At 41.3% G+C, this 13,681-nt stretch overlaps 2 protein-coding genes across 3 annotated transcripts in view; both read right to left on the bottom strand.

The window, feature by feature from the left end:
- Positions 1–8,444, bottom strand: part of rab11fip3 (RAB11 family interacting protein 3 (class II)) — a 28,955-nt gene extending 20,511 nt beyond the window's left edge. Inside the window, exon 1 of the mRNA XM_046376757.1 lies at positions 5,522–8,444. Within this exon, the coding sequence (XP_046232713.1) occupies positions 5,522–7,156 (1,635 nt within the window). The 5' untranslated portion in view covers positions 7,157–8,444. The remainder of the gene's footprint in view (positions 1–5,521) is intronic.
- A 635-nt stretch (positions 8,445–9,079) lies between these two features.
- On the bottom strand, positions 9,080–13,681 carry decr2 (2,4-dienoyl CoA reductase 2, peroxisomal). Of its 2 annotated transcripts, none has more exons than XM_046378036.1 (10): positions 13,521–13,681; positions 12,712–12,813; positions 12,461–12,529; positions 11,841–11,892; positions 11,600–11,735; positions 11,101–11,225; positions 10,683–10,776; positions 10,501–10,605; positions 9,780–9,968; positions 9,080–9,549 (listed from the first exon to the last, which is right to left on the bottom strand). In XM_046378036.1, the coding sequence occupies exons 2-10, from the start codon at positions 12,810–12,812 to the stop codon at positions 9,515–9,517; spliced, it is 906 nt and encodes a 301-aa protein (XP_046233992.1). In that variant the 5' UTR covers position 12,813; positions 13,521–13,681; the 3' UTR covers positions 9,080–9,514. The 2 variants fall into 2 exon arrangements, with proteins under 2 accessions (XP_046233992.1, XP_046233993.1); XM_046378037.1 differs by having other exon boundaries at positions 9,715–9,968; positions 13,521–13,680.

Genomic DNA, 13,681 nt, shown 5'->3' with positions numbered 1-13,681 from the left:
CAGTATAATTTGAGGCGTGTATCACTGACAAAATTAGCTGGGAGGCAGCCTGAGAGTATGTCGGATGAGGTTCCTGTGGTTTCGGCTCGATTATTCCTTGAGAAAGTGAGCGCATGATGTGAACATGGTCATTTTACTAAGACTTTCCTTCTGGGTGTGTGGCTTTTCTCTTCAGCACTTTTTATATCAGTTACACATAAAACAAGCTGATCTGCTTAGCGACGCTGAGCTCCGACTCAGGAGGCTGAGAAGGCTGAAACTCCTAATAAACAGACTCCAACAACCCTCATGGCTTATGATCTGGGTTTGGTGAATTAAACCCAGCTGAACCTAGTGAGCGGAGGGGAGTGGCTCATCTCTCTGAATGGTGGTCAACGTTGCGATGTTAAGTTTAGCATGCGGAATAAAGGCCCATCAAACTTCCATCTCTGTCATGCTAAACCTTTCCATACAGCAGATTTGCTATATACCGTGGGCAATTGGTGGTTCGTGAAGAAACAGGGTCTTTCAGGGATTGAACGTGTGAGAATAAATGGCTGAGGTCAGTGGTAGGCGTCTGAATACAGCTTTCAGTTTTCCATTTCACAATGGTGCATCACAGTTCACATGTTGCTATTCTGAAACGCTTCTGCTGGGTGAGGTGAGAAAACTGAGGCGTGATGAGGGATTTAACTGAGTGTCTGTGGTCCTGATGACATTTTTACATGGCTGTTATAATAAGCAGTGAAATGCTGTTAGTTACTGTGTCTGCACTAAGAGACAGGAGCGATAATAACCCATGACTGAATAGACTGGCTTAACTGCTGTGGTGCTATTCAAAGCAACCAGAGCAATATAAATCTACTATATGGTAGAAAATATCCATGGCCTACATCAGAGCTGTTATCCCTGTACAGCACAGCAAGGCCCCTCAGGTCTTGTGAGCAGAGCTTGTTGGCTATTCCTAGGTCTAACCTAAAAACTACAAGGTGAATGTGATTTCAGTTCAGTTGTAATTTCTGCAAGTTCTGTCGTCGATTTTTCTATTTATGTAGTCGTTCTTGTTTTCTTCTGTTTTGATTGGTACACTCTGCATTTGACCTCATGGCTGCCTCTATTGTTTTCTTGCATGGCACTTCAGAAAAGCTATACAATTACAGTTTACTGGCATACAGTTTATGCAAGCTAAGACATTCTTTTAAATTACTTCTTAAAACAATTTTAGAATGGTACTTTTTCTGGATAAGTATTGATTTAAATACTTGCTGTATTTAAATGCTTTTACTTGTCGCTTGTCTATTTTTTTAACTACAAATTTTCTTCCTCAATAAAATGCCTGAAAACGACTAGACCTTTGTTTTATGTTTTGCTGAGTTTTGTACTTGCACTATGCCAAAAGTTTGCAACAATGTTCAGACCGAGAGAAATCCATAATTTCATTCAAAGTAACAGTTTGTTTCCTCTTGTCGCTATAACTTCCAGGAGAGAGTCAGAAAGTGAGGTAGGTAGTCAGAGAAACTCTAAAACATGACCTCACCTGTGAACATTTCTGCTCGAGTCACGTCGGATAGATTTTCAAAAGCAACGGTTGTTAAAAAACAACAGCTCCAATGATCCCATTCTACCCTCTGTTTTTATTAAGAGAGCCCTAGTGGCAGACACTGCATGCCAGTTAGCCTTTGTTTTTAAAATATAATTCATGGTATTATCCTTAAAACTGTATTATCTACTGTATCATATAATAATTTGCATTGTAACATAAGTCAAGCACTCACCTAAGAGACAGTGGTAAACTCAAACTCAAAGTCAACTCTTTCATTTCCACTGCTTAGGGGAGCAGCAAAGGCAATGTGGTTTTTCAGTTTCCTCTATTTGTGTCTAATCAGTGCCGGGACACGCCTGACCGCCTCCACACAGACCACTGTCGTGCATAACCCCATGGAGAAGAATACCCATTGGTGAGTGTCTTTCCTAGAGGGGATTTTTACAATAGTTCCTGCATAAAACTGATGATCATGATCATAGTGACCTGGTGGTTTGGCAAAAGATAACAAAACAAGGCAGAATGATCACTGGATACAAAACACTAACATGCACACAAAAGTGAACTCAAGAGAGGGGACGTTTCAGGCCATGGGACATTCCATTGTGGATTAGAGGGGCAACACATAAAAGCAGCGGGTGAGGGGAGGGAGGCTGGCTAAAGTAGGTTTGGGAGTGTCGACTGACAAGAGAGATGACCACAATGCAGTTCAGTGTGGCTTTTGTGCAGAATCAGGATTGAAACCAGTGAGTGAAACCAGTGAGTGGTGGTTAGAAAGATCTTTTCAACCGAATTCCCAGATTTGGCACATGCCTACAGGACTGCAGTAATAGCACTTGCACGCATAACAGAAGGTCAGCATGAACTGATCATAGTATTCCTAACACAGCCAAGAGACTAAACTCGAAACAGTTTGGAGTGGTAGAGGAAGTGCTTGTTAATTAAAACAAAGAAGAAGCAAATGGTGAGTCTTCACAGGGGAACATCTATGATTTAACTCGAATGGTTCAGCATATGTTGGAAAGTTGACAAACAACAGACTGTATATTTTGTCTTCTGCTTTCAGATTCTGCATTATGATGCTTGTATTCAAAATGCACACAATGTGTGTGTGTGTGTGAGTTCATGGTCACTATCGCATCCTGGAATAATTCTGGAGAAAACATTTGCATGCAAGCACTAGCTGAACATGCAGTCAAATACCTCATGAATAACTTCCTGCAGTCTCTTGACAGGTTGTTGGGATATTTGCAAAGAGGTACAGACTTCTACACATGCAAGGCCTGCTGCAAGCCCTCAACTTAACTGTAATAACATGAAAACAAGCACAAAGGCTAAATGAAGAATGTCTGCAGAAGTTTGCAGACATAAAAAAAAAAATCACAACCAAACGACACACTCTGAAATAATTCCTGCTAGAAAACCTCACTACAACATCCTGAGTACAGCTCTTAACCCCACTTAACCATTCCACTTTTAAGTATTATTTATGGATATCCTTAATAATTGCATGACCTATGCCCCTGCGGTTTTCTCAATCACACTGCTAAAATATTTGTGTTACCAGCATAGTCCACAGGTATATTTCACTAATCTGAACCGCTCAGGCGTAGAGGCTATTCAAACCAGTTCTATCTCCAAATGGCTGAAATACAAGGACATATCAGGGCAAATATGAAAAGCACACATGTATTCCAAACTGATATGAGAAGAGTGAACCATTCACTACTTCAGCAAAGAAACCATGAGTACCCTGACCTCAAACAGTTAGCAAATAGGTCGTGTAAGATCAGATCCAACTTTCCCACTGATCTTTCCGTTCAGCTAATGAAAGCCAAATCCATGAAAAACATTACACGCATTACATAACATTCCACAAATTCTGAAGATAAGTCTGTCTGCTGCCTGCTTAGTTATTGTGAATGTGAAAGGCAAACATGCCAAAGCCTGTGGCTCTTGGAAACCAGACAGCTGACACAAAGAAAGATGCAGAAGTTATCAATCTGCATAATCTGGTTAGTAGTCCAAGGAACATCCAAAGACAACTGCTGGACTCTACATACTCAGGAGGTGCAGCAGGAGAACTCCACCAGAAACCAAACAGTAAGGAATAACAGTGAAGCGGACCACACCTATAAAGCAATATCAACTCCCAGTGTCATGTAAATTTATCAGCTTCAGCACTGCCTAGCAAAACAGCAGGTGGAATTGTTTTACATGAGGGTAACAAAAGCTCTGCTTCCCTGTACCAAAAAACATGATCGTGGACAGTTGGTAGATGACATCCAAACCATGGAGTTCCTCTGACTCAGGAAAATACATTTTACTCTTAATCCTTCCCAATTCCCTGCCTGGTGAGCCACAGATACCTAGGGCCAGACACGGGACAGATCGGGGGCAACAGAGGCACTTTGAACTGGGAGAGAAGGGATTAAAAAGCATTAGTGAGTCAAGCATCACACTCTGTGTGTGGAGTAACAGCAACTACCCACTGTCACCCAAAGGCCTTGCTTAAACTTCATCAAAATGAGTTTAAATTAAGATGGTTAATACATTTTAAATGTTCGTCAACCTCATATACAGAAGGCACATATTTTAAAATGCATAATAAACATTGTAAATGACAGAAGATTATTTTCATCGCTAGAGACAAGAAAAGGTGTTCAAAAAGAGAGATAACATGACATGACACCTGACAACTATCTTTATGTCTCTGTTACCTGTTGGGTTACATCATTGTTTGCATGGCTACAGAGTTATTTGCAAATGGTGTGATCACTTCTTGTAAACATTTAGACAGGCATACAGACATGCACATCTGACAGGAAAAGAAACTGACGTCATTTTCACTCTGGAGCACATGACACCCGTGTCAAACTCTCAATCTGACTTTCGGTTGAAGGTGAAACCAACTCCTGAACCGACAAAGGATCTATGTAACAGAGTTTAGTCTGCACATAGGGAAAAAGCAATGACAAATCAAACAGACTTCAGACGAGCAAACAGACTCTCTTCTCTTTCACAGCTCATATAGAAAAATGCTGATTCACTAAGCAAGACTATCACTGAGAACAGAATCAACTTAAGTCTTTCCACTTTGTTTTTAAGAACTGTTCCTTGTCTCCTGACTTGCAAGCAACATTGAAAATTATTTCACAAAATATGGACAGGGCTGATGCAAAGGGCCGTATGCAACAAATGGATGAGGGTCATGGGTGGAGGGAGACGCATCAGCCATTTCAGGGGAGATTATCCCCAAACCACAGGATATGCAAATGGTAAGATGGGTGTTTGACATCTGACATATGGGGGAGTGCCAGGTCTGGCACAATTCATTACAGCCAATATGGTTGACAGAATTATCTGGATGAGAACCCAAATCCTGGCTCTTGAACACCCACCAAATATAGATGACAAACTAATCCAGACATGGTTTTAATAATATGCAATGGTATTACTCAATATATTTCACTGAATGTTGAGAGTTGCTTTGTAGGAAACACAACAGCACCCAAGTTAGGGTCATTTTACCTCTGCTTAATCATATGTCAGGGCAACATAAACCTGTTGCAATTGCTTAAAACATTTAAACTCAAGATTGTTGCCTGGTTTTAAAAACATGATGTAAATAAATCTTACCAGCAGGCCAAAGCTAATCTTGAAATGTAAATTTCCCCAAAGAGACTTATAAACAAAAATTACTAACATGGTTTATTTACACACTTGACTTCTAACAACACTGAGTGTGAAACAGATTTAGATCCTGAACAACTTGAAATATTAATAGCAAAGTGACATGAGCCAGATGGATTTTAGTTCATTGAATTAAGTATGCTTTTTACAGAAAGAGCTCAGAGGTCTGGCAGAAAATCAATAATAAATCATTTACATATATGGAGCTTTTATATTGTTTTACACAGAACTTCACTCAGCACATATTTCCCAGCAGCTGCAAGCTCAAAATAAGGAAGTCAACAAAAAAAATATATGGCATCTCACCTGATCAGCCCCGTAGGCAGCAGCAAACTCCATAAACTCCTCAACACGAACAAAGCCATCTCCATCTTGGTCTAAAGCGTCGAACACAGCTTTTAGCGAGGAGACATCTTCCTCCCTAGTATTCACAGCTGAGACCATTGGCAATGAGTCATCTACCACCATCTTAGAGAGGGAAATTGTCTCCACAGTTTGCTCACTAGTCCACTCAGCCTCGGGGGCAGAAGTGTGTAGGTCCTGAACTGAAAAATCAAAAGAAGCCACCTCATGACAATCTGATCCTTCAAGCTGGTCAGTATCTGTCGACCTTTCCTCTCTCTCGGCTGGCAGATTGGGAACGCTTCCATTCTGTACCCCCTGCTTTGGTGTCAAGTCCAAAGTTTCTTCGTCGTGGACCTCATCAGCAGTCAAACGCAGGTCCAAAGCCATTGCCTCACTCGCCTGAGGTTTGGCTTCAGAACAAATCTTGTCTTCCATCACATCCTTAGACTCATTTTCCACAGAGCATCTCTCACTGGTGAAATCACCCTGGGTGAAAACATCTTCAGTCAAAGGTACCGTCAGTGAGGAAGGTTCCACTGACAAACCCACAGGAAATGAGTCATTTTCACTTTGTTGCTCTGGAGTCAGATTTGTAATTATAGTACCTCCTGCGTGTTCCACTTCCAACTCCTCTGTTGATAAATCTAATGGCACACCTGTGCAGATAACAGAAGGGGGACTGGTAGGACACAGGCTCAGACTGCTGTCACAATCTGGGACATCTAAATCCAACAAAGGCACAGATCCTTCGAAACACTCCAGTGGCAGGCTGACGTGGTTATGAGGGAGGCTGCTCTCTGATACACCTTCCAGGGTAGTGCTACAGGTTACAGCCAGATCAGTCACTTGATCGGGGAATAAACCTTTGTCTCCAGTTTCAGGTGACAAAGTCTCCCTGTTCAGCGAGGGAGGGAGGCCTGCCTGCCCCTCTTGTGATAGGTCTATCAGCTCCTCACTGACACCCTGTGGGTTCAACTCACCTGCAGACTTTGTGGGGAGACAAGAGTTTTCATTTGAGAGGTCTACCAACAAAAATGGATCCTCCGTGTTGGTCTCAGAAGTCTTTGAAGGAGAAACGGGTACACTGATGCTTATGAGCTCACCCCGACAACTGACGGCATCCGAGCTCTCAAGAGGGTCCTCCTGTGTCAAACTCAGTTCGTCAGAGGCAGAGTTTTTCCCAACCACATCTATGAGTTTGGGAGTAAATAACCATGACAATGTGCAGTCACTTATTTCATCAGGTCTTTCAGTTGTTTCAGTGAGGGACGATTCCTCTATATGAGTACCACGTAGAGAAGCTTGAGAAATAGTGGACTGATCTGCCTCAAACTGCAAATCTCCACAAGAAAAATCAGAGATATTAATGAGGTCGCCCAGCTCTATTGGCTTGTCCTGGAAAATATTTTCTTCTTCATTTTGTTGGGATGTTTGATCCCGGTCACTGTTTCTGAAATCCAAACCTGTCTGGCCACTTTCATTTGGAGAGAGCACACCTCCATTGTCTGAACCCAGTGTGTGAAATCCCAGAGGAAATGGCTGCTCTGACTCCCACTGTGTGTGCCCCAGAGGGCCAGACAGGACTGTCGGTTCCATTTACACCGGTTGTTCCACTCTGCAAACTTGAGAAAGCTGGTGATAACGTCTTATCTCACTGCTGTCGTAAAGATCCAGTTCTTCAGTTTTAATGCCATGTTTTAAACGGCACTAAACATCTTCAATGAAGTCTTGATATGTATGTGTGAAATTCCTGCAAGCATTGTCTGCTAGTCGGGTAGTTTTAAGTAGACAGGTCAGTTTAGAAACAACGTCAGTCAGGCACTGGATTAACAAACTGTATTTGCTGTTTTAACTTCAGTGGTTTCCATCTCGATGACGATATTACCTTAAACCAAAATTCATATTAATTTCTTTGCCTTGCTAAATATCGTAGTGCTGTGTTTTGACTCACTATGTCCCTCCGTCCTGGCAGGTCCACTCCAGGTTGTTGCCGAATGTTTCAGCTTCAGTAAATCCAACGTCAACATGCTTCGCTTCGGTTTGAAAGCTGGCAAATCACCGACACAAAGCCTCTGAACTGAACTGACAACAACATCCCACAGCCAATTTGAAACAACTGAAACGAGCGCGTTAAGTCCCCGGTATTTGTCAACATTGGCTTTCTTAGCCGATTATCTCACCTTATCCATGGCAAGCTAATTTGCTTGGGAAGCCGACAATGCCGCAAAAAAAACGATATTACCAGCGTTAGTCAAACCTAAATTAACACAGAGCTATAATGTTAAATCTCTCATTACAATGCGGTTCGCTAAATATAACACGGTTATTCAAAGCCCCCAATGTATGCTAGCAACTAACCTAAACTCCTCCTTCGAGCATCCCACTTCTTTCGTGCCATTGGCCAAGGAAAGCTGCTAACTGACGAGCTAGCGAAATTAGCCTATTAGCTAGCTGACACGCCAAACACCCTAACTTCTACTTCTCTCAAATAAATGTAATCAAATCGTAGTTTCAGTATTCCACGACTAAAGAGGTAACTACAGTAATCTTCGCGTCTGTGATAGTCCAAGCTTATATATTCATTTCGATGTCGTTTTCCAGCGGCAATCCACCTGTGTCAGTGTCAGTAACAAGACAGGCCAGACGAGTGACGAGACGAAACCGTTCCTTCCTCTTCAAACTCCTCTGTTATTCTCCTCTCAAAACACACATCTGTGACAGCGTCCCTCGTCGGCACCCATAAAGAAACGAAAAGGGGCAAAAAATGAGGCCGAAAAGCTTCATCAATTGACATTCAGTCCACCGATGTTGATCACAGACACCGAAAGCTCTCGCATCAGCATCAGCAGTGTCCCATCCTCCGCCTCCTCCTCCTCCTCCTCCTCCAGCCGCATACACACCACTGACGTTTCACGCAAGCGTACAAAACACCCCGCAGTATTTCTGGCTTCATAGCAACTGTCATTTGGGACCCTATGATTTGTGTTAGTGTAAAAAAATTCCTGTCTTTTATTCCAAACATTGTCCGCTCACTCATATGTCGGAAAAGGACAGTATTCAGACAGAGGGCAAAGTTCAGGGTGAGCCGGAAACCGCTGGTGAAATCACTGGGTTCACCAACGTTGATATGAAATAACATATAAACCAATATGAAATGGACGGAGAACTCAATCAGACTGTTGAAATTTGTTAGTGATCGAAAAATCGTTGAAATTGTGATGTTTGGGCGCCCCCATCTGACTGACAGTGGTATTGACTTTCTTCAGGTTTTTAATTGCTCGATTTTTTTTCCGTCCAATCCAGTGGACCACAACCTTCGTGCCTTATGATCCTTTATCACAAATGAAAATCGATCCATGACTCCCCTGACCTTAGTGTGTACGAGCTGTAAGCAGTTTTACTACCAAAACAGATTCATTTATTAGATTATTATTAGATTATTAGATTTAGAGATGATGAATTCAAAGTATCCAACATTTCAGAAGAGAAATGTTGAAGAAACTGATCAATAAAGAGAGAGACGTTTGTGTACACGTAATGTGTTTTATTTTATTTTAATTTTTTTTTTTTTCAGTCAACCTGTGAACCCTCAGAGATGGCATCCTGACCTCTCGGGCAAGGAGTTGTTGTTTGGACAAAAAAACAAATGACTTGGAAAAGCAAACAGTAGTTACTGTTAGCTGTAATTATAAAGTTTTAACAATAAATGAGTTGAAAATCTCATTAAAGGTCACACATCACGGTATGTATGTTAACAACACACAGCAAGTGTAGTAAAGTGTAAAAAAATCCCTGAATTGTTACATCATTTGAATTATTACAAAGATTCAGTAAGCATTAGTGTTCAATGTGCACTAAGAAATATATTCTTTAGGCAACAGCAGATGAGGTGCCACTGTATATGTAGCACATCGGTACTGCAGGCGGTCTCGAGATTAGGCTTTTTTTCAGCTTTTACTTGTCTCTTTTCTTTTCAGATGACCAATAACCTGAAAGAAAACATGAGAAGTAAGTGGATTAATATGGGCTGTACTGTGCTCCCATCATCTGAACAATCTAAACACTCCAGATCAAAGATAATTCAGTGCACAACACACAATTTCAGTCATAATGTCTCTCCACATGGACCTTAAGCTGCACCTCCTCCTACACACCTGGGTCAGGAGGAGAGACAGGAGAGCCCCTGATCAGAGTTTAGCAGATTTAGAGGAGGCTATACCCAACAGCATGGAGACATCATTGGCGGAGGTCAGCCACGCGCCGCCGTCCGCCACCAGGATGGCTCCAGTCACATAGGAGGAGGCCCTGCTGGCCAAGAAAAGAGCACAGTGGGCCATCTCAGTTTTGTTGCCTGCCCGCTGCAAAGGAATGGACTGGAAGGCACCAGCAGCCTCCCCTCTGGGACCACCTGAGAGATTGAAAGACAAAAAAAAAACATGTTCAGATGGTTTTACCTACACTGCCATAATGTACACCTGTAGCTCCACATGTTGTTTTTGTTTCAGCTCATTCACTGACACCATTAGTCAAGTTCCTACGTCCTTAGGAACAGATAACTGTATGCTGTTTAGATAAAGGTGGTTATTGTTACAATTATAGTGCACATCTGAATTATCAATGTTTGTCTGCTTTGGTCTGAATTTTGCATTTGTACATTTAAACCATTCATCCATTACATTTACACTATACTTTTATTATTATTGTTATTGTCACTATTATTATTGCACTTTTAGCTATATATCTCAACTGTTTATTAACTACTTTAACAACCAATTAACAACTAATTTACAAGAACTTGCATCATTCCATTTTTCATTCCTAAGACAAACGTGTGCATATAAATTTAGCTGAGGGGTAAAAAAAAAAAAAAAAGGACTTCTGACAAAAAAAATTCACTGACCATAAAGTTTAATAAATAAGTAACTTTGTTAAATCTTTACCCAGTCTACGGAAGCCCTCAGTGCCAGAGACAGGACCTGGAGCCACAGTATTGACTCTCACCCCACTGGGCCCCCACTCCACAGCCAGGTGCTTAGTCATAGCATCTGGGGAAAGGACAGCCCACACTCAGTCATCAATATGTCATTTGATATTATTGCAAAACAGTAAAACAAGCTCTCACCATTTGCAGCTTTAGCAGAGCCAGCATGCACCTGGAGGGCCTGTCCTCTGTATCCAAGTGTTGCAGATATATTGACTATGTTGCCACCATGATTCTGCCCATAAAACATATAGATAAGAGACTTAAAGTCAATGCAATGAGTAAATGAGTAAATAATCAAATCAGCAGAGACAGCAGTTAAATTCCCATTTAGAGATGAGAAGTCAATTTTTGATCTCTACTGTCCTCTTTTGGTGGCCAGAATTAATTGCAAAGAGTGAATCTTACTGAAAGCTCTTTATTAATAAACACTTTCTTTTTTCCTGTAGATACATTATTATTATCGTTTATGTCTTATGAGGTAATAAACAACTTGCTTACAGATACTTAACTTGTAAGTGAGAAACACTGTCCAAAAGAAACAGAAAGAGTGCTGTACCTGGAACCACTTCTCATAAACCACTTTGCTGGTGTTGAATGTACCCATAGTGTCAATCTCCATTACTGTCTTGAAGGCATTGAAAGAGAGTGAGGCAGCTGGGCAAAGGAAGTTTCCAGCAGCATCTGTCAAAAACAACACTATGATGTTAGCTAAAGCCAAACTTGTGTGGTAGATCATAGAGATCATCTTGAATAAATGGCCTGCATTTAATCTAATAACCACAGTAATAATCTTGCCATGATGTAAGAGTTTCAAGAAGGGAACAGGGTGCAAAGACAGAAGATAAAAATAAATGCAGCACGACAAAAGTTGATGATTAAACCAAAGCCTTTCACACTTTTGAAATTTTGAAGTCCATTTGTGCTTATTCACCTTACAGACACCTTGAACTGTATTTGCACCTATGCTAGCAGGATGCACTGTGTACGTGGCACAGCCCCCACCACAAACTCTGCAGTCACCAGCTCAAAACACATTTTTGGGTGAGGTCACGTACTGTTAATGAGGATGTCTATGCGGCCCAACTCTTTCAGTGCCTCATCCACAGCAGCTACGATGCTTTCAGGCTGCCTCACATCTATACGCAAAGGAAGACAACGGCGTCCTGACACAGCAGACAGCTTTATAGCTGCCTAAAGAGACACGCAATCATATTAGATGAGGCCAGGACAATAACATTTAGCTGTGGTGTAAGATATATAATTTGGAAATGTGAAAAATAATGTAAGAGGAATAACTTCTTTGAGCTTCTCCAAGTTCCTGCTTGCAATCACTGTGTCACAGCCATGCCTGAAAGGAATATGACAATGAGGAGAAATCACTACAGACCACATGCTGCACTGCGTTGATTAAAATATGAATATCTAATGTTTGCATAACTAAGGTGGATAGGAGACAGAGGGAGTAAGTTATGATGAAACAGGTAGGAAAAAGGACGAGGGACAGGAGACAGTGAATAGATATGGTAAAAGGTCACAAGCCTTGAAGACAAAATGAGAGGCAGACAGCCAGGGACTCCCACATATGCAGTTAGAAGTTGAGGATAAGAGATATGTGTGCCACGTGAATAAATTAACGAAATACTTCAACTTTGTCACACAAGCAAAATGATAAAAGTCTGACCATCAGATAACACAGCCAGAAGGTTCAAAGGTTCAGCTACATATTGTCTCATATGCATATTTTACTGGTTTGGAGTAAAAGTAATGGCATAATACTGACAGAGCATTGATTCTCCAGATTACACATGCACCATTAACATCTGTGAATGCAAGAGGAGCGAAATTTGACTGAATATTGACATGATTTCTGCAAGACCTGGGCATGTTATGGAGAAACAAACAAGCAATCCTCTCACCTCATGAAGATTTCTGCTATCCTGAGTCCGATTCCAGATCCACCGCCTGTGATAAAAGCAACCTGATCTCTGAAAATTAATTGCAAAACCTCAAAGGTCACATAACATAGATAGGACAATCATGTCAGGGGGCATTCGTGGATCAGATGGACACCGGTAAGGGGAATCGAACCAGCGATCCACCGGTTACGGGTCCGACACCCTAACCGCTGATCCACGAGTGGATCATAGACACATGTTTGCATGCTTACTTTAGTAAATCCGGACTGTAGATGTGCGTGTATGAAGACAAGCAGTCATCTGTTCCAACATCTTCAGGGAGCAGCTCTTCATTTCTCTGTGACTCTGCCATGCTGATAAATAATACATGTCACAGAGATGCAACCACACTCATGCATTACCACAATCACAGAGCAATAAATGACTGGTATGGAAATCGGGGAGTTACACAAAATAAAATAAACTCTGCAGTTAAATACGCCATAGTAGTAATATGGTGAAGTTAATAATCTTCATTTTTATTAGGAGATATTGTCAGATATCTAAATTTATCTAAAATGTAGTTTTTACAGCCATAACTGGTAAGAATCTACTTATTTAAATTCTTACTCTTTTCACATGATTTCAAGATTTTTGTGACTTGACAAAATGCAAATTGCAGCACTTAAAGCAAATCACAGTGGCAGCAGCTGCCCAGAATTCATGGAAAACTCAGCTCAAACATCTTTAGATTTGAGTCAAATATTATTCAGACAGATACCAAACTGAAAACTGAATTACCAACAGTGAAGTGGACTCGTACTCAAACTTACTAACAATTAATTCATAAATGTTTCCGCACGGCGTAGCATCTTAACGTCTTAATAGCTATGCTGAATCAACTTAGTTTAGACCTCAACGCAGAGGTCTGCCATACTCTGCCATAGGTTACTGTTACTTTGTCTGCCTCTGTGTACATTATATATGTTGGTCTACTGTTTTCCACAACACGCAATGCACCAGTAGCATTTAACAGCAGCGACTGTGTGCAGTGAAGTCCAATTAGCTGCTGTCGTATTACCTGCTGGATAAAAAACAAGCTAGTTTTGTGGGGTTGAAAGACGAACCGTCCAATTCCTCTGAGGTGAAATACGAAGCACTTAACTCAGGTTGGTCACTCTCACCTACGTTTATTCCTCAGCCATTATGTTTCATAACTACTGTGTACTTTGGACGCATACT

This window comes from Scatophagus argus, chromosome 21 (assembly GCF_020382885.2).
Source record: "Scatophagus argus isolate fScaArg1 chromosome 21, fScaArg1.pri, whole genome shotgun sequence".
Classification (NCBI taxonomy): Eukaryota; Metazoa; Chordata; class Actinopteri; family Scatophagidae; genus Scatophagus; species Scatophagus argus.
Note: the sequence above shows the minus strand (reverse complement) of the source record. Positions and strands in the feature narration are given on the sequence as shown.

Bases quoted from the DNA above. Each gene is read 5' to 3' on its own strand.
- decr2 (XM_046378036.1), bottom strand. From the start codon at position 12,812: ATGGCAGAGTCACAGAGAAATGAAGAGCTGCTCCCTGAAGATGTTGGA. The intron at 11,226-11,599 runs GTACGTGACCTC...TGTTTTTGACAG, and splicing joins CATAGACATCCTCATTAACA to ATGCTGCTGGAAACTTCCTT. The intron at 9,550-9,779 runs GTATAGCCTCCT...GTTTTCTTTCAG, and splicing joins TGATGTCTCCATGCTGTTGG to GTTATTGGTCATCTGAAAAG.